This window comes from Terrapene carolina, unplaced genomic scaffold (genome assembly GCF_002925995.2).
Source record: "Terrapene carolina triunguis isolate 2854851 unplaced genomic scaffold, T_m_triunguis-2.0 Scaffold231, whole genome shotgun sequence".
Taxonomy (NCBI): Eukaryota; Metazoa; Chordata; order Testudines; family Emydidae; genus Terrapene; species Terrapene triunguis.
This window is the reverse complement of record NW_020664582.1, coordinates 6,837,872-6,859,766: the sequence shown is the minus strand read 5'-3', so window position 1 is coordinate 6,859,766 and position 21,895 is coordinate 6,837,872. Positions and strand designations below refer to the sequence as shown.

Here is a 21,895-nt window from a genome sequence, read left to right as displayed (position 1 = left end):
GCCTCTTAACTTCCACTGATTTCAATACTAGTTAGGAGCCTAAATACGTTTGAGGATCTGGGCCCATAGTCCCTAGTCTGTAGTCTTAAAAGAACATTGTTGTGCTTTTCCAATTGAAATGAAATATATTTGTTAAGATAACAAATGCATGGTAAAGTATATTTAACTTACATAAGGAAAATAAAAGAGGAGGGGGAAAAATCTTGGGTAAACAACAAAACAATACAGCTTTATCTAATCTCAATAATTTATTGCTGCTTGTCTCTCTCTGTGTGTGTTTTACTGACAAAATAAAATAAATTGAATCAGCTCACACATGATAACATGCTCTTTCCTAACTCATACTAATTGCTTGGCTAATTGATGTTTGTTGAACTTTCTCCATTTCATTGAGTGATTAGGTACAAAGCTAACAGTTGACATCTGTAGGCGCTTAACTGGCGTCTGTAATTACTGTTAATGTTAAATAATTGTTAGTTAATTGGAGTGGTAACTGACTGAATAGAATCCAGATTGTGAAGCAAAAAGAGACCTAGTTAAATAAACATACATTTTCCGAGAAAACAACGGTTTATTACAGTGGAGTGACTAACAATAGTCTAGATACAGGAGGTCAACGGGCCTTTTCATTTATGAAATTTTATGCCAGAGTCCATGTTGGACTTCACTAATCTAGAAGTAGTTCATGTCAAAATCTTTGTAATCAAAACACTCTATCCCAAAGAATTTTTCAATCTTATTTTGACTTGATTTTTGTGGTTTCTGTTATTTTGCAGTGCAATGCTGATAAGTCTTTCTGAGAAAATCAAATAGAGCTTAATCTACAAAATAAATACTGGAGCCAGAATAGATAAAATTATGCTTTAGTAAATATTGCCGTTTTGCTCACTGATACCGGATTAGTTTGACTTTGCTAAAATCAACAGTTTCAAATACATTCTTAAAAGAACAGGATCAGAAATTCAGAGAAAAGGAGTAGCTGATAGCTTTATTACGCTGTAAGTAAAAATGGGCAAGGCCTCTTCAAATTACATTTGCAAATAATATTAGGCACTCCAATAAAAATATCATTGCTCACAGTTACTTGTATTGTATTTTTAAAGCTTAATTTGAGAAATTATAGCTAATTATAGCTACTGTCTCTTCCACAGTTGGCAGCCCTCGCTCACACTCCTGCCCTGGAGAACTCTCCTCTAGAACTTTAGCTGTGGGGAAAGGGCACAGTGTAATTGTGCATGGGGACAGGACAGAGTGGAAAGAGTACAGAGGAGGAGGCGGCTGTGATTTGAGCATAGGAGAGAGGATGGCATGCAGATGTAGAGGGGGACCTACGCTCCTTCACTAAGGGCACCAGAACAATTCACCATGTAAACAGCTGGCTGTGCCAATGCATCTTGCATTCAGTAGTGCAAAATGTATTAATGCTGATGGATACGAACCGTACAGATGCAACAGAATGCAACAAGCTTCTTGTTCAGATAAAGCCTTCAGAACTCAAAATAGCTAACTCTCTCTTCTAGAAATTAGAGCAAAAGGCAATCCCAAAACAACCCCCCCCCCACACACACACTTTTTTTTTAAACTCTGAAGTTACACTGAAACAAAGCAGTCTTTCTCCTAGTCCAGTTGGCAGCACTGCCTCATTACAAGAAACGTGGGGTCTTCAAAACAGCAAACCTCATCAAATGGTTTGTGATTTTCAGCCTAGCCTCTCATGGACAGGATGGCAACATTTAATGTCCTGGATATGGCCTGCCAGATGAATTCACCTTCCAATTCTGCATTAGGACTCCTTTGTGACCCAAAGCCCACAGACCCAATTTACAAACTCTCCTTAGGAGACATGCCTGGGTCACACAGTCCCATTTAGGGAGTGAGCCCTTTTCAGAAGCACAAGGAAATGTTTCCAGGCAGGGAGCTGCTCTTGCAGTTCAATGATTCCTGGGGTTCTCTGGCCAACCAACTGGTTAGTTTCCAAGGGCAGCAGAGCCACCACACACATAGCACAGAAGTAGAAGGCTGGGAATGCACACGCCACCCACTGGTAGATATACAGAGATGTGAAGGTGGCAGCCAAAAAAAGGAGGAGAAGGTGGTGGGTGGGTGAGTAGGTTGGGGAGGGTTGCTCTGGGTTCCTGAGAAGAAAGGGTAAAAGGCAGAGACAGGGGTATCTGCCTGCCCAGTATGGGGTATTGATGGTGGTTTTTTGCTATACTTAGAGATTGTGTGCGTGCTTTTTGAATGTAGTGGTGAATCCCAATTACACTCCATACGGCAAATGGGGTGAGGTTGGTTCTCCTGGAGAGAGAAGCACCTCTCTTCCACCATAGGAACGCCTGGGAACTGGATCAGGGAAGAGAAATATTTGTCTGTTTCACTTCCTTGTTTGTTTGCAAAAACAGATGTGGCAGGGGGTCTTAAAGAAATGGTGTACCAAACAGACAGACATACACGAGAAACAAGAACATGTGCCTGTTTTTCTGGAGGACAATCTCTCTCCAGAACAACCTAAAAAGCCAGAGCTTGCCTTGAGCCGCATTTCAGCCACCAGGGACAACTGGTAACCCACACCTATCTATCTACTTCATGCTGAGAGACTAAATATTTCTCTGACAGCTGGCTTTGGCATTAAGGCAGATGGATTCATAAAGTTTACATGAACATCCTGTAAACAATTTGAACATAAAAAGCTGTAACAGCCTAACCGGGCTCCTGATCAAAGAAAACTTCAGTAGAGTGTACAGAATAAAACTTCAACAGTTTGAGAATCATTTTTTTCCCCCTTCAGGAAAGGCTATTTTCTGGGGAGAGGGGTTAACATACACTGAATACAGAGCCAGTAGGAGAAATTGTCTGCTCCAGAACTCTGACTTTGAAGTGTGTCTGTTATCAAAAGATAATGGAACTTCATTACTCTGGGAAATTACACTACAGAATTTGGTTAACAACATTCAGTACCTGGGCCAGGATTAATGATGTTAATGTTGATGCTTTCAGACCTCAAAGGAAAGTTGATACGTCCTTTGAAAACAGTGTTGGGGTACAGGAGGAAATATGGGGTGCTGGCTCTGGGAGGGGACTCAGGGCTGGGGTTTGGGGTGCAGGAGGGGTTTTGCAGCTCTGGCTCAGAGGGGGCTCAGGGTGGGGCTTGGGGCAGGTTCAGGGAGCAGGCTCCAGGAGGGGGCTCAGGGGTTGGGGCTCCAGCGGCTCCCATTCGACGGCGGGCACAGCGAGGCTAAGGCAGGCTCCCTGCCTATCCTGGCCCTACTCCACTCCTGGAAGGGGCCAACGCGCCCCTGAGGCCCCTGGGGGGTGGCATGTGGCTCCATGCGTTGCCCCTCTCTGCAAGCACTGCCCCCACAGCTCTCCCAGCCAATGGGAGCTGCGGGGGTGGTGCATGCAGGCAGGAGCAGCGCGCGGAGGGAGACACCTGCCCCCCCCCCCCCCCCCCGGGGGGCCGGGGGGCTGTGCTGGCTGCTTCCGGGAGCGGCGTGGGGGTGGGGTAGGCAAGGAGTCTGCCTTAGCAGCAGCCCCACTACACCGCCGGAGATCGCGATCGACTGGGAGACCCTCTAGGATGGATCAGTCGGTCGTGATCGACCGGTTGGTGACCACTGACCTAAGGGCATATCCTGTAATTGATTTTTATACTCAGACATACTGATTGAAATCAACTAGGAGACCTATCAAACATCACTAGCACACTATAACCACAGACGTACCTCTTAGTCTGCCAAATCCCAAATGAAAAACCAGGTCTTGTGGTTAATGCACTGGACTGGGACTCAAGAGATCTGAGTTCAAGCCATAGCTTTACCGCAGACTTCTTGTATGCCTTTGAGGAAATCATTTAATCTCTTTATACCTCTGTTTCCTATTTCTAAAATGGTACTGCCTTTCTTTTACCCTTTGGCTGTCTTGTTTATTTAGATGGTGAGTAACATTTTCAAAAGCACCTGTTACGTAACAGCAAGTATTTAGGCATCTATCTCCTCAGTAGCGAATGAAGGGTCTAAATATCTTTTGAGGATCTGGACCTAGGAGCTTAAGTCCTATTTTCAGTGTCTTTCAATGGAACTTAGATTACTACACCTCTAAGTGGCTTGAAAAATTTGCCCTAAGCTTTTGGCAGCAGGGACTGTGTCTTGCTGTGTGTCTGTACAGAGACTAGCACAAGGGCCTCTGGGTGCTACTGCAATACAATAACTAACCACATGATAATAAAAGGAATACAGTATATGACAAAGACCCAAAATGAAGGACACCACCAATTAATAATTAAAATGCAGTGGGAGTCATTCCTTTTGTGCAAATAACTTTTTCTGTAGTATCAGTTTCACAATCTTTTGTTTCTGACGCAAATAATTATAAAACAATAAACGTGAGAGAACACCACATTTGTGTGGCAGGTAGATAACTTTGAGGGATATTTGAGAGGCAGGCCAGGGACGTATGCTTGTCAGTTTGCCATACCTTGTCAGATTGTTCAATCAGCCAGGGGCTTTGAAGATTTTCGTTGCGGTTTACCAAATGCAAATTTGACCTTTTTTAGACTGATTTTTATTGCTTCTGGCAAAAGGCACACTGGACAAAACAGGGGAAGAGCTGGCTTTAAAGCAAACAGCCCACTTTGCAAAAAAGAGAACTTGAACTTGAAATGCATCAAACTGACAGTTCTTTGACAGCCTAGTCAACCATCCATCCAGCAGACACTCAGAGGACAGACTAACAACAAACCACAGCCCATAATGAGAATCCCTGCACCTGTCTAGAAGCAATTATTGACATTATCTCTAAACAGTGGATCTTTTTGAGATTGTTTTCCTGATATTTAGCAGTTTGAATGTTAATCCCTTTAACAAACTGTCCCCTATGCTTTTTCCATCCTCTTCCCCTTAATCTCTTTCTCCCAGTGGGGGGGGGGGAACCCACCCAAAACAAAATGAAACCAGTCAGCCTAGTTTTTCAGCACCTGGATTTGCACTGATTCTCCCCCTTGTCATTCATGTTGCCAACAGGAATTAGCATATGGCTTGAAGGGGAAACTCAGGAGGAGAAAAGAAAGATGCCATTTTGATGGAAATAAGGGGGCAAAGGAATAATCTACCATCAACTAAAAAGCTTATTTGTGTATGGTTTCCCAAGCAAAGCTTCGAAAAGCCTATGTTGATTTTAGGCTACACAAAGAAACCCTAATCCTTTCAAGGGAACTAAATCACCAAAGAAAAGTACCTCAGAAGAAAAGGCTCCCTGTCAAGCATGGTTATTCACAACCTAATAGATGCCACAAATCAAACTGGGTAAGTAAACAAAAATAAGAATGTGGGCAATGTGTTTGATTCTAAAAAGAAAACGAAAGGAAGAGGAACAGGGGCCTAGTCTTCATCAATCACTTTTCATCCTTCAATTGAAGAGATCCCTTCAGCCTAGTTACAGGCTATCAGTCAGGAATGTTGATTCACTGGATTGGCTTCTATTCTATTCTGGCTCAGTCCCAAGAAAGGACTACTCAAATTCCAAAGCTCTTTACAGCAAATTAGCAAAATAAAGGTGCAGTCACATGTAGTTTGGGGGTCTGGGGTCCCAGAACACACAAGTCTTCCTTTTTTTTTTTTTTGGTGACCTGTTTTTTCCAGGGAGGAGGAAGGATGGCTGTAAATTCAAATTTAAATAGAATAGCTAATATAAGTTTGCCAAGTTGGATAACCTATTTCGACCAAAAAAAACCCAACCCCTTCAGATTGTCCTTCAAAAGGATGTTAATACATAAAACAGGAATACCGATCCATAAGGCAATTAAAAATAGATATAATTCAATATTCATCAAAGTAATTTCAGAAGTAGTGTATCAGCATGGGAATCCCAAATATAAGGGGCTGCTTAATGCTCTCAGCTACACCCCCCGCAGCTCCATGGAATCAAAAGGTACAGAAATTGGCAGGATGTGGCATTTTTCACATTTAAAAATGATCCAATAGGACAAACCAAAACAACAAACCAACCAACCAAACCAAAAAAGCTCTATGTGAGAAACACACAGTATAAGTCACCATCCAAATTATTCACCTAGACAACAGAAAAGGCTTAAATTTCAATTTAATCAAGCCTATATTTTCTACTCAAATCTTGCTCCAGTGCTCCAATAAAATTATAATTTAAGACTGTATGAGATTAGATCTGAAAGCACACACCTTCTTACTAAGCAATTATCATGCACTGCCACTAAACAGGTGTTATGGGGGGGAGAGGGGTTGAGAGAAAAGATCAAATAGATTTTATGTAATTTAAAGCCTTTGAATTATATACCTTGGCACAGCTAGCGATTCAAGACTCTCTCCCCACCCTGCCCTCAAGAAGAAAAGCGCCCCCACATTATTTTCAACAATGCTGCTTCAAATAAGCACTGCACAAAAGCCCACTGACACTGATTTACGGCAAGTATGCCTTTAATGTACTGTTAAATCATTAGCCACTCTCTCTTTATATTGCTGTTTGGGAGATATGAATAGGATATTGCATATTTAAATGTGGCCCTCTATATTGTTTATTAACTTTACAGAAAGCATACGGCACAGCAAGCCATGGTTTATTACTATTATCCTGTGAATACTAAATGGTGGCTGGTTATTACTGTCAGCAGTACAAATTGGCTATTCATAATTCCATGTCTATCATGTAGCTGATGAGTAACAATCATGCTAAAACATTTTGAAAACTGTTACAGTTATTTAAATGAGCTTAAATTAAAGCCATTTGTAAAATAAACTATTCCCTAATATTGTTATTTAAATTAATTCTGACCGGGCAGGCAATGCATTATTTAAAGTCTTTATTTTATATTGCTTTAGCAAAGCAATTATGAAGCATATAGAACATGTCTGAAACCAAGGGAAACATAAAAAGCACTAGCAAGCTGATTGCTACATTCCTGCACAACAAGTTACAGTTTATCTCAAATTGAAATTGCCATGAAAAGAAATGCATGTAGAAAAATATATATGCTTATGGTGGGGATTGCAGTCTTACCTTTATTTGTAACAGTGTTGAACAGTTTTTCAGAGCTGGCATCAGATGCCTGAAATACCAATGAAAAAGAAGGTACATATTATATATATTATTAAAATATGTGTATGTATATTTATATACCTTAGAAAAACCAAAAACAGGTTGACAACACAAGAAAGCTGATGAAAGCTGCAGCTCCAGAAAAAGCATCCATAAGATGGTGCTATTTGGCTGTGTTTCACTGTCCTGCAGTGCAGATATTTATTTGGAAAGATTCTAGTTAATAAATTAAAAAATGATTCCTTATTCAACATATTAGCTGCACACAAAATATATGTTTGTACTATGATACATAAGGCAACCCAACAGGTTCTGACAATGATTTTGCAGCCTAGGACAGATACCATAATTGTGAATGACTCATTCCAGTCTCATGTATTTGCAGTTCTGCGCGTTTCTTTCTTTTTAAAAATTCTTCTTTTAAGACCCAGTGTATTTATCCTTTCATTTTTAGCATTTCAGACTTAGGCCAGTATTTGTCTGAATTGCTATAATGTGCTGTTTATTAAACAAGACATTATGAATGTTTAACAGAAATAGCTCAGCATTGAACTCACTTTGGTCAAAATAATCTAGACACTACTCACTCTGCATAAACTGAGAACTAGTTTGTATTTTTCCATCATACTAGCTTTCTCTTTGCTTTTTCTGAAAAAATACCCATTTCTGAATTATTGCTACAATTTTCCCATCAGTAGGCTGACGAATTTTTTTATCAATAAAACGGAAACCTTATTTAAATTTCATGTAAAACAACTGTGCACCTCTGTTCCAAGGACTAAATGTTAAAGAGTCAGCCAAGGGAAAATATCCCTGTAAAGGTTCTGCTTACCAACAACTTACTTCCCTAAAATGTAAAAGTTCAAGTCTATGTGTCTGTTGTGCATGTGTGTACATATGTGGGTATATACCTATATACATACACACCCGTAAAGCCTAAATCTATACCATATCTGAATTTACAAAATCTACACAAAATAAGTCTATTAAAATTTAACCATATTTCAGATACAACATTATTTTGGGATAATCAGCTTTTTGACATTTTATACAATTAAATGTGCTTATTAACAAAATATTCTATGATGGGCATGGGGAAAATACAGATTGCAAAATTTGTAAAATATTTTTAGTTTCTTGGTGTTTGGCTCTGATACAGCATTGTTTTCCATTTGCATTCAGTGAACAAAGCTTAAAAACACCCTGTACTTAGAAAGCAAATAATTATACATATATACTTAAATCAGGAGGTCATTTCTGAGGTTGTGTCTAGCAAAATAAATTGACTAGACATATATTATATTACACAATACATTTTATATAAACTGATATATATATATATATAGGTATATAGAGAGAGATCTATACATAGATATACACACACACACACAAATCAGTCTATATACAATGTATTATAATATAATAACACATGCAAGTATACATTAATTTAACATCAAGTTAAAGCATCTTTTTTATATTCTTCTTTATTAAAAATAGCTCAATTTGCTCCCAATTCTAAATGGATTTTGCCAGATTAGTATTGTATGTATTATTTAAAAGCTAAGCTAGGATACTTCTTTCTGATTAAATACCTTGTAAACACTGGATTTATTATCCAGTGACGCTCTTCTTTAAATTAATGAAAATATGGGAATAAAGTACAAATTGAAAAGATCAAGGAAGCCATGTGTTTTAAAGAACAGTTGGACATTATTCCAACAAATTAGGAGATTTCTCCATGCTTTCATAAACGTGCCAATCATCCTGTTCTTTGATTAAAAACAATAGCCTTTCAGGCTGGATTTCATCCACAACTGCCTTTCTAAATTCAGTTTCCTCTTAAAAGTCAAGTTCTTCCCAAATCATCCTGCTTTTGAAAAAAATCAAGCCTGAACTACTTTTATTGTAAAAAATTGCTTATAGCTTTTGAAATTCTTTTATTCCAACATTTCAAAATGAAATAGCCTAGAAAATGTGTGTGCTTCCTAATTACTTCCCGCCCCCCCTCCCAACAATGGAAAAAGAGGGAAATATTTTTTTAAAGCTTGATCTTTTGGTGAAAAAAAAAAGACTTTTTCCCAAGCTCAGAATATCCAGGTGACAATTTTTTCCGGTCCATTGCAAAACACAAGAAACACCGCTGCGAAGTCTGTCTGTGACATTTGTTAGACCTAATGTGGTACATAATACATTCTGCATGAACAACCTTTACACCTCAACCCAAATTAGGGATGTGATTATTAGCACAGCTATACAATAAATTAAAGACGATTTTACAAAGACAGAGGTTGCTGGAACTGAATACCTCTTTTGCCTTATTAACTGCATTGTTGAATCTGACAGTACCAACTTAAAAAAGAAAAGAAAAACAAAAACCCATCAGCACTGCATGTTTTACCATGCAAATGGTCAGTAAGCACCTGGTTAGCTCGAACAGCAAGTTAGAACTTTGTTTTTAAATATGAAGCTTCATTAAGGTTAACAGCAAAGTACACAACTAATAGTAAAAAAAAAAAAATCAGTCACCAAACATGCTCCAATAATTAATTAATTCCTATACAATTATTACTTTCTTTACAATTAGTAATCAGCCCAATCAAGTGGCACCTATACCTAACAAAAACAAAACATTTTCAAAAAGCATTCAATAGGAACGCTAAAAATTCACTAAAATACAATGCCTGTAAGTGTTCTTGACTTAAAATCTCTTGCACGTCAACAATGAAAATCTATTGGCAGCAAACGATAGTGTTTTTACTTTGTGGCTGATGATTTGGGGAAGTATGTTGTCAGACCTGGATTTTTTAAGAAATGGAGACTGACAGGGATATTGGAGACATTTCCTTTCCAGGAGACATGAGAAAATGTGTGTTCGTTCACTACCATCCAGATGATTTCCACTGTTCGAGTCCTATACGAGTCGCTAATGGACAGACACCGTATCTGGAGGTGTCATTACATTTCTGGAAACCCGTGTGAGACTGTATTTAGAACATGCACTATGCTAGTAAAACGTCTTTTTTCTTTTCACCATCATCCTCTAGCCTGTCTTGGATAGTGGGAGAAACGATGCTGAAGCTGATTATAAACCGCCCTCTTTGTACTTTGCTTATTTAATCAGTTCCCAAACACAGCTTAGTCCTACAACACGAATGACAGAAGCCAGCAATCTCTGGGCCAAACAAAATAAAAAACCTAAAGAATAATCTTCTACCCGCATCTCGGAATTGACTTTCATTCCAGGGGATGTATTCCTACACCATGTCCTGTCCAGACAGAGAGGCTGGGCGCCTTCTTAGCACAGAGGCTGGTTTTAAGCACTTGCAAAGACACCAACTCTTACACGCGATACTTTCCAACCTCGCCCCCCGCGCACCTGTCCGCCCCCCGGGGGTTACATCCACGGGCCGAGGCTGCTTCGCATCAGCTCGCTCCTCCATAGCGCGGGGACGCCTTTGCCGTTTTCTCCCCCTGCCTGCAAAGCCCGTTAGCTAGGTGCGTGGAAACGGAGCTGTAGCCCCAACGTGGGCAGCGAAGCCCCCTCACTCTTATGTTCAGAGGGAGCCTTTGCGTCCCCCCCCCAGCCCACGGTGCGATCTATTCCCAGCGGTAGTCCCCAGAACTTGGGGCACCTTCCCCCCAATTCCTCCTCCTCGGATCACCTTCTCTCTCTCTCACACACACACTAACTCCACCACATGTCAACAGTGAGGGAATGAGCCAAAGGCTTTAGAACAAATAAGGCTGAGAAACACCCAGGAACCACAGACCTGTCAACAGTCCCCCCCCCCCCTCTCCAGGTCTGGACCTAGGGAGCAGCAACCCCAAATCCAGCCCAAGTGCAAACCACCCACCCAGGCCGCTTGCCGTGCCGGGCGCGTCCCAACAGTCCTGTGCCAAGCAGCACGAAGAAGCCCAAAGCAGGGATCCCCGAGGCAAAGGGGATATGAAGGGGATCCACGCGCCCCTTCCGTCAACTTGTGCCAGTTCGGCTTTGGGGGGGAAAAACCATGTTTGTTAAGAACAGGATCCAGACTGGGGCGAATCTAAAATTGCACATGCTTGAACTGCCCAGCCATCCTGAGTCCTGTCCCAGAGGGTCCCACATCCTGCTGGGAGGGTGGGGTCGGAACAGAGATGGTGATTGCGGACAGAGGACCCCCTCTAACCACACAGAGAACATCCCCCCCACTTCTCCACACACCCCTCTCCACCCAAAGAAAGGGGATCAATAAACCCCCAACACCACCAAGTGCGGGCAAAACAGTTCGCCATTGAAACAGGCTTCGAACCGGCGCAACCTCCCCCCAGGCTGTCAGGTCTCAACCAGGTCCAACCCTCCAGCGGAGAGTGGAAGATGCAAAGTGGGGGAGGGAGGGGGCATTTACCTGATCGCAAAGGGTAAAGCGCTACTGACAGCCCTAAGTTCATTTTTGGTGCGTGTGTGTGTGTGTGTGTGAACGCGCGTGCTCCAGTCTCCAGCGAACTCCGATCCAACTGGGCTATTTTAAAAACAAAAACAAAGTCTCCAAGCGACACCCAAACTAATCCTTCAAAGGCCAATTCCTTCCAGGCGGGGACCCCAAACCACGCAGCCAGCCATCCTTGCTGGAGAGCGAGAGAAGAGCGCCGAAGAGCCCCCCTCTCCCGGCAAGATGGTTCCCAGGGAGGAGAGAGAGAGGGGGTGGGTGGGTCTCAGCGGGTGCGGGGAAAGCGGCGGCCGCGGAAAGCTAATCAAGCAGCAGCGGCAGCAGGACAAAGAAAACCATGTGCAGCAGCAGCAAGCCGGGGGGCAGCGCTCCAACCCGCGCCCGGTGCCCCGGAGACCAGCGGCTCGGAGGAGCTCCGGATCCCAGGCGCTCCCCCACCCCGGACTCACACACACCTCCCTGGGCTGGGGAGCAGCGCGGGGGCTCCGGCGGCGGCGGGGGGCAGACGGGTCTTTATTTTTTTTAAAAGTCTTTGGGTTCGTGCCCCCCTCTTCGGAGACAAAGCGGCTCCCCCGGTCCCCCCGCGCCTCGCTCTCCGGCCGCCAGGTTCAAGTGAATTCCATTGGAAACAGCGGCTCAGGGGGGTGACCTCCGCCCAGCCCGACGCTCCTTCCCCGCCACGCGGCTCTACACCCGGTAATCCGGAGCCGGACGCGAGCCCCGCCGGAGAGGCTGCGAGCCCCAGGCGCTGCGCCGCACAAAAGAAGGCGCCCGAGCGCCCCCCGAGCTCCTGCCGAAGGGCTCCCGGCGAGCGGCCGCATAGGAACCTCTCCTAGTGCCGCCCCAGCGCGCTGCAGCGGCCGCCCAGGCGCACGGGCTCGCCCCCCCTCGCCGTGTCTAGCCAGGAGCGCTCCACATTGAGAGACTCCGCCGCCTTCCGAGAGGGACTTCCCACCCGGCCTCTGCTCCTCCCCTCCCGCCCGCCTTCCCCGCCCTGCTCCGCCACCAGCCCGACATCCAGCCCTGGCCCCTCTGCCTGGCCGCCTGCGCCCCAGGCTGACCTCTCCGCGCTCTGCCCCTGACCTCTCCGCGCTCTGCCCCACTGCGCCCCAACCTGACCTCTCCGCGCTCTGCCCCACTGCGCCCCAGCCTGACCCTGACCTCTCCGAGCTCTGCCCCACTGCGCCCCAGCCTGTCCTCCCTGTGCCTCCAATCTGTCCTACTAGGGTTAAACGCACCTGCTCCCCTCCAACCCTGGTCCTGGTCCTGTCCTGTCCTACTACACAGCAGCCTGACCGCCCCTGCTCAACTGCCCACCACCATCCTGACTCCTGCACTTACCTACCTAATGCTTTGTACTATCGTGTAGCTGTTGAGAAGCGGCTCCCAGAGGTGGCTTTCTCAACACTGGGGGCAGGTGCCTAGCTAGTGCCAGGGTGACACTGTTTCTGGAGTAAGTGAAGCTGGATCTGATACCTGAGAGTATGATATACGGATGGATGTTCCGACTACAGGGCTCAAACACCAGAGAGTTGCAGGGACAGGTAGATGCTCACACAACAGCTCTTGATTTTCCACTTCATGTGAGGCACAGCACATGAACAGAGCTAAACATCTGTGCATGCTGCTTCAGTGGAGTTATAAAACCAAGGCCCTGATCACTTCTGCTCCTTAAAGATCCCATGGCACTTTTAGCAAATGTAGGAATCTTATTCCTCCGATCCTGGCAAAATTCAAACTTGAGCTCCAGTTTTGCCTTACTGTCTAAAGCACTCCATTAATTTCAACAAGGAAAAGGTATTTGACACTTCCAGTCCTAAACTGTTGTGTAGTATTGCTGCCAGCTGCTAAACAGAAGCCACATTCAACTCCACAGCTGGCTACATTTCAGGGGTAGGTGAAGTGAGCCCATTTGTGGGTTATACCCACTACAGTTAAGATTGCAGATGAAAGTAAATGTCAATTGGTAAAACGTTTGAAAACCTGCACAAGAAAAGATGCGAGAAATTGCATTGTATATTACCTAATACTATACATGCACCAACATAATGAACACATTATTATTGTATAAAGAATTAGACATTTTTATCCCCTAGGAGAAATATGTCATTGGTTTTAAAAATTACACCCAGAATTCTGAAGTGTTGACAAATTGTGAGTGCCTCGATTTTGGGTGACTAAACTGACACTTTGGTCTTTGAGATTAAGCAGACCTTGCAGTGATTCTTTTGTTTTTGCATAGACTTCTGCTATTTGAGTTCCAACACCAACTGTTAGCACCACCAGGCACTATATTTATTAATCTAGCCACTGTACACCCACCCTCTCCCAGACACTTGGGAAGATCCATGGCAAAAATAAAAACACAAATACATTATTATAATTACATCTGTAATAATTCACTCAAACTACACAGTAGTGGTTAAGCCTCCTACAAAGTTAGCTGAGCTGGAGATGGGAAGAAGTGGAGATGCTGAGAGGTATATATCGATGTTTCACAGCTACCGTGAGGTCGTCTCAGAAAAATAGATTTTCAATTATACCAATTCTTTCCATGGAATAAAAATCAGGATTGACTAGGTTTTAAGACATTTCCGTCCCTTGCCCTGGTGGGACCTTACCCAAATTCTACTTTAATCTATCTCTGGTCTCTGACAAGGTTATCACTGTTTCTGCAGCAGCCGTGGCCTACAGCCATCTGATGAGACCCAATGAACTTGTGTCAGAACTGACCCCAGAATTTTTTGGTCCGTTTTAAAGATGCCTGGAGGTATCTAGGTCCAATACAGCTTAGTTAGGAGGACTTGAGCAATACATGGACAGCTTTGCTTCCAAACGGTGCAGTCGTCCCAAGAACTACCCGTCTCTGTAGCAACGTGCAAATGAATTTTAAATTTATGGCAGATTATATTGTATTAAATCATTCATGGCAAGCTCTCTCTCACCTGGAAGGCTGTGCAGTTTATTTCCTGGCCATGTGAAAATTGGATATTCCAACACTTAGGTATTTGGTTGGAAACTGGAAACATTTATGGTTCCTCTCAGTGGCTTATCTTTTCAAAAAGCATTACAGTGTCTGAATTGTGAATGTGATGATCCCTATAAAGTCCTTAATAATGCTTTGAAAATATACATAATTTTATCTGTTGGAGAATATGAGATGTGTGTGTGTGTCGCGGGCGAGGGGGTGTATGAGGAAAGAATTTATGGAGCTATCAGTGTTTTTAAAGAAATGGCTTCACACAGCTAGTCTGATGGCATAATGTCCCAAAGAGTAAGAACCCAAAGATAATGTAATGTTTTACAAAATAAACCTGTCCCTAGTAACGACCTAGATGAATGCTATCACAAACAAAATTACAGCTCTTGTATACATTAAAAGGTGGCAACAGATGTCAATAAAAAATAGTCTGGATTTTGCCAGGGGGATTGAATCTGCTCTACTGTGACATGGTTACACACTCAGCCTACAAGGTAAACTACTGCCTCCCCAGGTGGGCTCTTGGCAAGAGATGAAAGTGAATCTTGACTGCCTTTCAGGGGGGCAAGTGGAGGGGAGGAAAATGGTCTTTACACTAAGGGAAGATTGGGGGGGGGATGTAATGCAAAATGTACATTCTTGACAGCAGCAATTAGAAAGAACCAGAACTGACATAGTGTTGCAGAATAAGATTTAAATTCAAGAAAAGTTTTCAATTTGACAAAGCAGAAAACTTTCACAGGGGAGTATTAATGACAGTGCAACTTTTATTTATTTAATATTTTTCTGCAGCACTTGCAGAACTAAAACCACTTTGTAATCCCTTCTTTTATGCAGAACAGATTGCAGTTTTAAGCAGAGGCCCATAAACTGCAGGTTCAAAGAAACCTGAAACTGAATTAGCATAAAAGCTGGAATTCTCATTTATAGGAACAGCATCAGCGAGGCAGCCACTCTGCAGGCAGTTTTATGATTTGGGTTTCAAATGGAAACAAAGAATAAAAGCGAGGCAGAGCTGAGCAGCAGAGCTCTCTTCTCCTCCTCCTTGCTAAGGGCGGGGCCTGATCCTCTATAATGCTGAGTGCTTTCCACTAATTTCAGGGATGATGGATTCTCTCCCCAAACCATTAACAGTCTGGGAAAGGAAGTTTCACTGTCCTATAATTGTAGAGATATTTCACTTTGCCACTTCCCTCCCAAACTTCGCCAAATATAGTCACGTATTTAGGCTAGAGTGAAGACAGACATTCTCCTTCTTCTTTCCCCCCCAAATATGAAAAACAAAAATTGCCAAACTGTTTTCTGGCTACAACTTTCCAGCCAGGGAATATATACCTTCCCCATCTCGTCTATATACCTTCCTGTGGGTTCCATTATGATTACAAAATACTATTTACCTGGGTCCACAGCTTTGAGGATTTCTTGTGGCTTTTTATCCAGATATATTACATAGTTTAACTGATGTACATTTGTAAACTCTTCTCTCATAGAAAGAAGATATCATTAAAATCTTTCCCCAACCAACTCTGATGTGAGCAGGTTTTATAAATGCACCACTCATAAACAAAATTATACTCTGAGCATTATCTATCACTATTTTCCAGCCGCCATTTAGTTCTGAAACTAAGAGACTATTTCAAAAACATTTGTTTACTAATATCTTATTTCACGTATTAAATATTTGTCACAGTCTGCTCCATAGTCAGGGTAACCGAATCTCGCAAGACAGAATAAAGCAGCCATCACTGTATGCCATAATCCCGTTCTCTGTTAATCAGACCATTTTTAGTCAAGGGAATGCTGAATCAGCACTGGGAACCAACCTAGTCATTTCTTAACATTTGAGCAAAATAACGAAAATCATGTCTAATTTGGCAAAGAGACCATAAGATATAAATCTCGACTTTTCTGGATAATTTTAAAAGAGATACACTTGATAAAGAAGTATTGTTACAAAAACATGTGGCAAATGTATGATCTCTTTCACTGATCAGATAAATCCCAACTTTGACTCTTACTTCATCTTTCGATGCGACATTATAGATAATAAAGCTGTACATTTGGTGCCTTTGCACCACATAGAAGCCAGCTACCTTGGCAAAAGAATGACCGTTACACTGATGAACAAAACATCCATCTAAAATATTCATGTAGTGTGATCATATCCAATGGGCAACATAATAACTTCTGCAGAATTCAAAGAACTGAGATGCATATGAGCAAAGCTGTATTACACCGCACATAAGAGGAGTTATTAGAACAACCAACAAATGAAAAAAAGGCTTGATAAATATTTTCCATAACAAAACACAATTGGTTTCAGTGGGATACAGCTCTGTTTCTCATTAGTTATCCTTCACTTGTCAGACAAGTTCCATATTTCACTGAAACCCACTGAGTATTCTTTATAGTTTGCTGGGGAAAGTGGCTATATATTTAGCACATTTCCTTTATGCTGTGTGTTTTCACAGGTCTGTCTTTAAAACATCGTGTACAGGCTTTCGCTTCTTTCCCTTAGGATAGTGGGTTTCAACATCCAAGAAGAGTTTAAAATCAGGTAACGAGTCATCACTTTTGAAGTTGCAGAGGAACTGAAGAGGTGCAAGAGCCCCAGCAGCCATTATCAGTGCCTACCAGGGTGCCGCAGTATCAAGTTATATGATAAAGCACTCAGCTGACACCAGAAAAGTAATCATTCTCTCTCCCCTACACCACCCACTTTTTCACAAGGAGGCTTTTTACACTCATTAAATGCAACCTTATCTCTGAAACACTGCAATCCTCAGCAAATGACAAGTGCGCCTAATCTCATTTTCTGACAAGCGATTCTGACAGCACCTTCCTTTTGATTTCTAAGACACGTAGCTAGACATATATTAATCTGTCAGTCATTGCCCTTAGGAAAGATGAAAGAGAGAGAGAGGGGAATATTTGTGAATGTGAAGAGAACAAGACAAGAAAGAGACTAAGGGCCCTTTTCTGGCTTTTTTAACTGATGCATGTGCATTTCTCGACTCCTCTCACCCAAGCATCTTCTGTGTTGCACAACGGTGTGTTTACTATGCAGAGATCCTACAACATTTACACCAAAAGGTAACTCTGGGTTGGATTTGACCAAAGATGCATCCATCTCAGGAGGCAGTGTGGCGTAGCAGCACTGAAATTAGAATCAGGCCTATTCCTGGCTCTATCACTTTCCCACTGGAGTGACACTGGGCAAGTCACTTCCCCAATCTGTGCCTCAGTTTTCCTATCATTGAGATCTGTGGATAAAAGCAGTAGATAAGAGCCAAGTATTATTTTTATTTATACGCACACTTCTGTTGTGAACAGGGCACTTCTGTTATTGACATTATAAAACAGAGAAAGTCTTAATTCAAATAAATTTACAAGATTGCAAAGTGTTTTGCCCCAGAGAAGTAACCTCAAGCTAGATGAGTCCTTGTTGGCTTAGGGTACCAAGACTGGTTGGAGGAGTGAAGTGATGCAGATGCTTTTCCAATGGGAATTAGAACGAAAGCACTAAACGACTGTCAGATCGTAACAACTGCTGGTCAGCACCCAAACTGGTCTAAATACAAAACAGTCACCAGGATGTAAACGCGCCCACGTGCCAAATTTAGCAGTGACACAGCATGGCATAAATTGCACATTGGGACTATATAGTGCTATAGGTCTTCAAGCAGAACTCCCAGTTGAAAGAATTGGGGAGTTCTGCTTTAAACCCGATGACATTATATAGCCCTGAAAGGAAGTGGTAAATCAGTGTAACTAGCACTGATTTGTCATTCAGTGAGCCTGTAAAACAAGTGTACCTTATTTGTGAGGTGTGAGAGCAGGGGGTGTGTGAAGGAGGGAGAATGTAGCAAGAAAGGCAACTAACAAAAGGGTGTAAAATAAATTGGGGGTTCTGGGAATGAGGTTCAAAGGAGGGAATATAATAAAATGAGGTGGCAGGGAAACGTATTTTAACGTACACGCTCCTGTTAGTTACTTTTTCTAATAAATCCTCCTTCTTCCCTTTGGCACGTAAGTCGCGTTCATTTGCATAGCCTCTAAATGCTGAACGCAACACAAGTTACACAGATTTTAGCACTTAATGCATCTCAGTTTACACCCAACATGTAACATGCAATTTTGCCCAAGGACATCCGTAGGCATGGCTGCTGCCAACTACAGGCTGAATATGCCACTCCTAAACCCAGAGCCATTCGGTCCTTCCCCTCCCCCTCTTCCTTGAATATTAAAGTGCAGGTGAAACTTCACTGTTCCTAATAAGATGAAAAAAACGGAATGAAAGGTAAGTACAAAGGGGCTCAATCCAGTGCTTTAAAGTGATGCCATTTGCAGAGTAATACAGTCATTAAGTACTTGTTTGATGGTGCAAAAAGTAGGCCAAGATCTTTTCTAATACATTTTATTAATCAATACCTGCACTAGGAAGACGGGAACAATTAAAGTTTCTCTCCTAGCTCAGACAAAGCGGCATAAAGCTTGTGATCTACTTAAGTAGCCGCCAGTCAATGGAAAGATGAAAAGACTTCTTTAGTTTTACTTAAGAGCTGAAATGATGTTAATACTTCAAGTGTTTAGTATCTGGTTCTCAGAAAGACAGTAAATGAACATTGACAGGAAAGCTGCCTGACATTGCAAAGTCCCTGTTCTTGCATTTATACAATGATGTCATAATAACTGGAAGGCTCACAAATACATTCTTGAGTTCACTGAGCTTGAAAATAACACTGGCTATATTTCCTTTGCAGTGTATAAAGCTTTAATAAATAAGCCTACCAGAAAACCACACTTACTGCTGATGTGCCTTATAAGGATAAATGCAAACCTGCCACTCACCTAGTTTATATCTTCCCTTGCTCTGTTATTAAAGAGGGACTTTCTGCTGTATCTAAGATGACGGGGTGAAAAGAGAGAGAGTGGAGAGACAATCTAGTGTGGAAAAGTCTCCTCCTGTGGGTACAAAGTCAGCAGAGGAGATCAGGTCCAGCCCTCCCTCCTCCCCCCAAAGGGACGGGGGTTCTGAGCTCACAATGAGTGAATCGTATTCTCAGAGTCCAGGGCTTCCAGGGGGAAGCCAGGCTGTATTTTTTCAGGAACCTAACGCCATCTGAGCAGCTGACACTTGCCTCTTTTCCCTCAGCAGCATGGTTGTTATTATTATTTACGGTCTGTATGACATGTTTGTAGTGGCTCCACGGTGCTAGGTGCTGTGCAAACACACAGGAAGAGAATGTCCCTGGCCTTACAATCTAAACAGACAAGACAAAGGATGGGGAGGAAGTATTGTTATATTTCCCATTTCCCATACATGAGGCACAGAGATGAAGTGACTTGCCCAAACGTCACCAGGGAGTCTGTTCAGAGCCAGGAACTGAACCCAGCCTTAACAAGAACTCTCTTCCTCTGGTGTGAGATTCCCCCAGCCACTGGGTTACTACTATTCTTTCTTGGCAACATGCCAGTACTCCACCCCCATCCTCATGGGTTAGAAGGGAAGTATAAAAAGGATTCAATGCTTCTTGGGGCAGAATAAATTCCACCAGATTAGGAGGGGAGCATCCTATCAAGTAGATGCACTGTCCAGCTCCATCCTCGCCCAGTAATGACAAGCCTCTTCCTCACCCAGAGAACCTCAAACACATAGTTTGCTGTTGCACAGCTGGGGGTCTGCATAAGAGATCTTCACCTTGCCACCCAACGGCTTCTATTGTTTCCTCCTGCAGCATGATCATAATTCAGTGTTTAGGATATCACAGTCTGCTGATAGGAAAGTAACTTGGGTGATCACGCTTTCAGGCTTATTCCTAAAGCGTAGGAGAGAGGAAAGCATGGCCTTAGAAAAGGTTTGTTTAGAAAACAGGTATTTTTGGCACAACAATGAGCAAAAATAACAAGGAAAATAGCTCATTTTATTTTGTAACGCCAAGGAGTACTCAAATCAACATTCCAGACACAAAATTCTGGTCTGCCTCAGGACTTTGGAAGCTTTGGAAGTTGGCTGGTGTCCCAATGCAGTATTAGTTCAGGTCTACTTCTTGGTCTAAGGAGGAGATATTTTAAAATTCCTCTAGGATTAAATCTATCAATCATCTTAGTTTTTCTAAGGCACCTATTAAAATTATATTTGAGCCTTGCTAAGACCTCCTTTTTCAAGGCTCCTGTTTCTCAGTATTCACAGTCTCAGCTTCCATTGACAAAGAATACACTCAAGGAACATTGGAAGGTCAAAGAGATACATGTTGGTCATAACGAAAGGTCAAAAAGGCAGGTCTCTCTCCCTTTTAACCCCCATCCTTGCATCCAAACCTCAACATCAATGGACCTTTCTAACATCCTCTGGGGGGAAAATCCCCCGAATACCAGAAATATTTTTGCTAGCTTTCAGAAAGTCTATTTTTCTTTCATTTAAGATTCTAACAAAACCCTAGTTCTTTGTCTCTCAAGCATCCTTGATCTCTTTTGCTTTTAGCTGTTGCATAAAGTCAATTGTTTGCATCTCTGTGCTTCACAAAGACATTCCAGATTTTCTGCTGTGCCTTCACTGTGGAGGTATATAGGGATCAATCTTACAAGGTGCTGAGCATTCTGACACCAAAGCACTTAAGTATTGTCTTAACTTTAAGCAAAATGTAGCCCCTTTGGTGTTAATGGGACTACTTATATGCTCAGAATAAAGCATGTGCGTAAGTGCCTTGCTAGGTCGGGACCAGTCCTCTTGCAGGATTGAGCTTATAGTTAGGTACAAAGCAAATAAGCAAGAAGTACATAAGGTATGTTGTACAGTCTAATGAAAAGAAATGCACAGAAGAGCTTTTAGATAAATTATGAAAGGTCCCTCTATTATTAATGAATATGCCAATCATGTTGCCATGTACTAGCATATATTTTATTGCTATTCCGTTCAAGAACGTATGCTTCAAAATGAACAGATTTGTTTTCTTTCTTTTTTTTCTATGTAGTGTTTCATAAATAGAACTGAGCATATTAAGGATCTGTAACAATGAAAGCTTCATATCCACTGGAAAGTAAATTGCTGAATGTTTACAATAGGAAAGGAACAGATAGAAAACAAGACAAATAAAAATTAAAGGATAAGACCACGAAGGTGGGTGAATAATAATGGTAAACTTGACACTAGAGATGAGCTACTACTGGTTCATGAGATTTGGTTAATCAGTTGATCTATATCCAGATGGGATTATTCCAGTCATTACTGAAGGTGTGCGTAGAGTGTCTAATATCATACATTAGAGTGATGATAAAAATTTAACCTGTTTTGATAACACTGCTGCATGGTCTACTTCACACATACCTCTAAGACAGACTGTAAGAACTGACCATAGTTGGTTATTAATGTTGAAAGAAAGAAAGAAAGAAAGAAAGAAAGAAAGAAAGAAAGAAAGAA

At 42.3% G+C, this 21,895-nt stretch overlaps 1 protein-coding gene across 6 annotated transcripts in view; it reads right to left on the bottom strand.

Annotated features, from left to right (window-relative positions):
• Positions 1–21,895, bottom strand: part of AUTS2 (activator of transcription and developmental regulator AUTS2) — a 962,448-nt gene that overhangs the window by 76,378 nt on the left and 864,175 nt on the right. For all 6 annotated transcript variants that reach the window (XM_024204993.2, XM_024204997.2, XM_024204996.2 and 3 more), the window contains exon 6: positions 7,027–7,075. In XM_024204993.2, the coding sequence (XP_024060761.1) occupies positions 7,027–7,075 (49 nt within the window). The remainder of the gene's footprint in view (positions 1–7,026; positions 7,076–21,895) is intronic.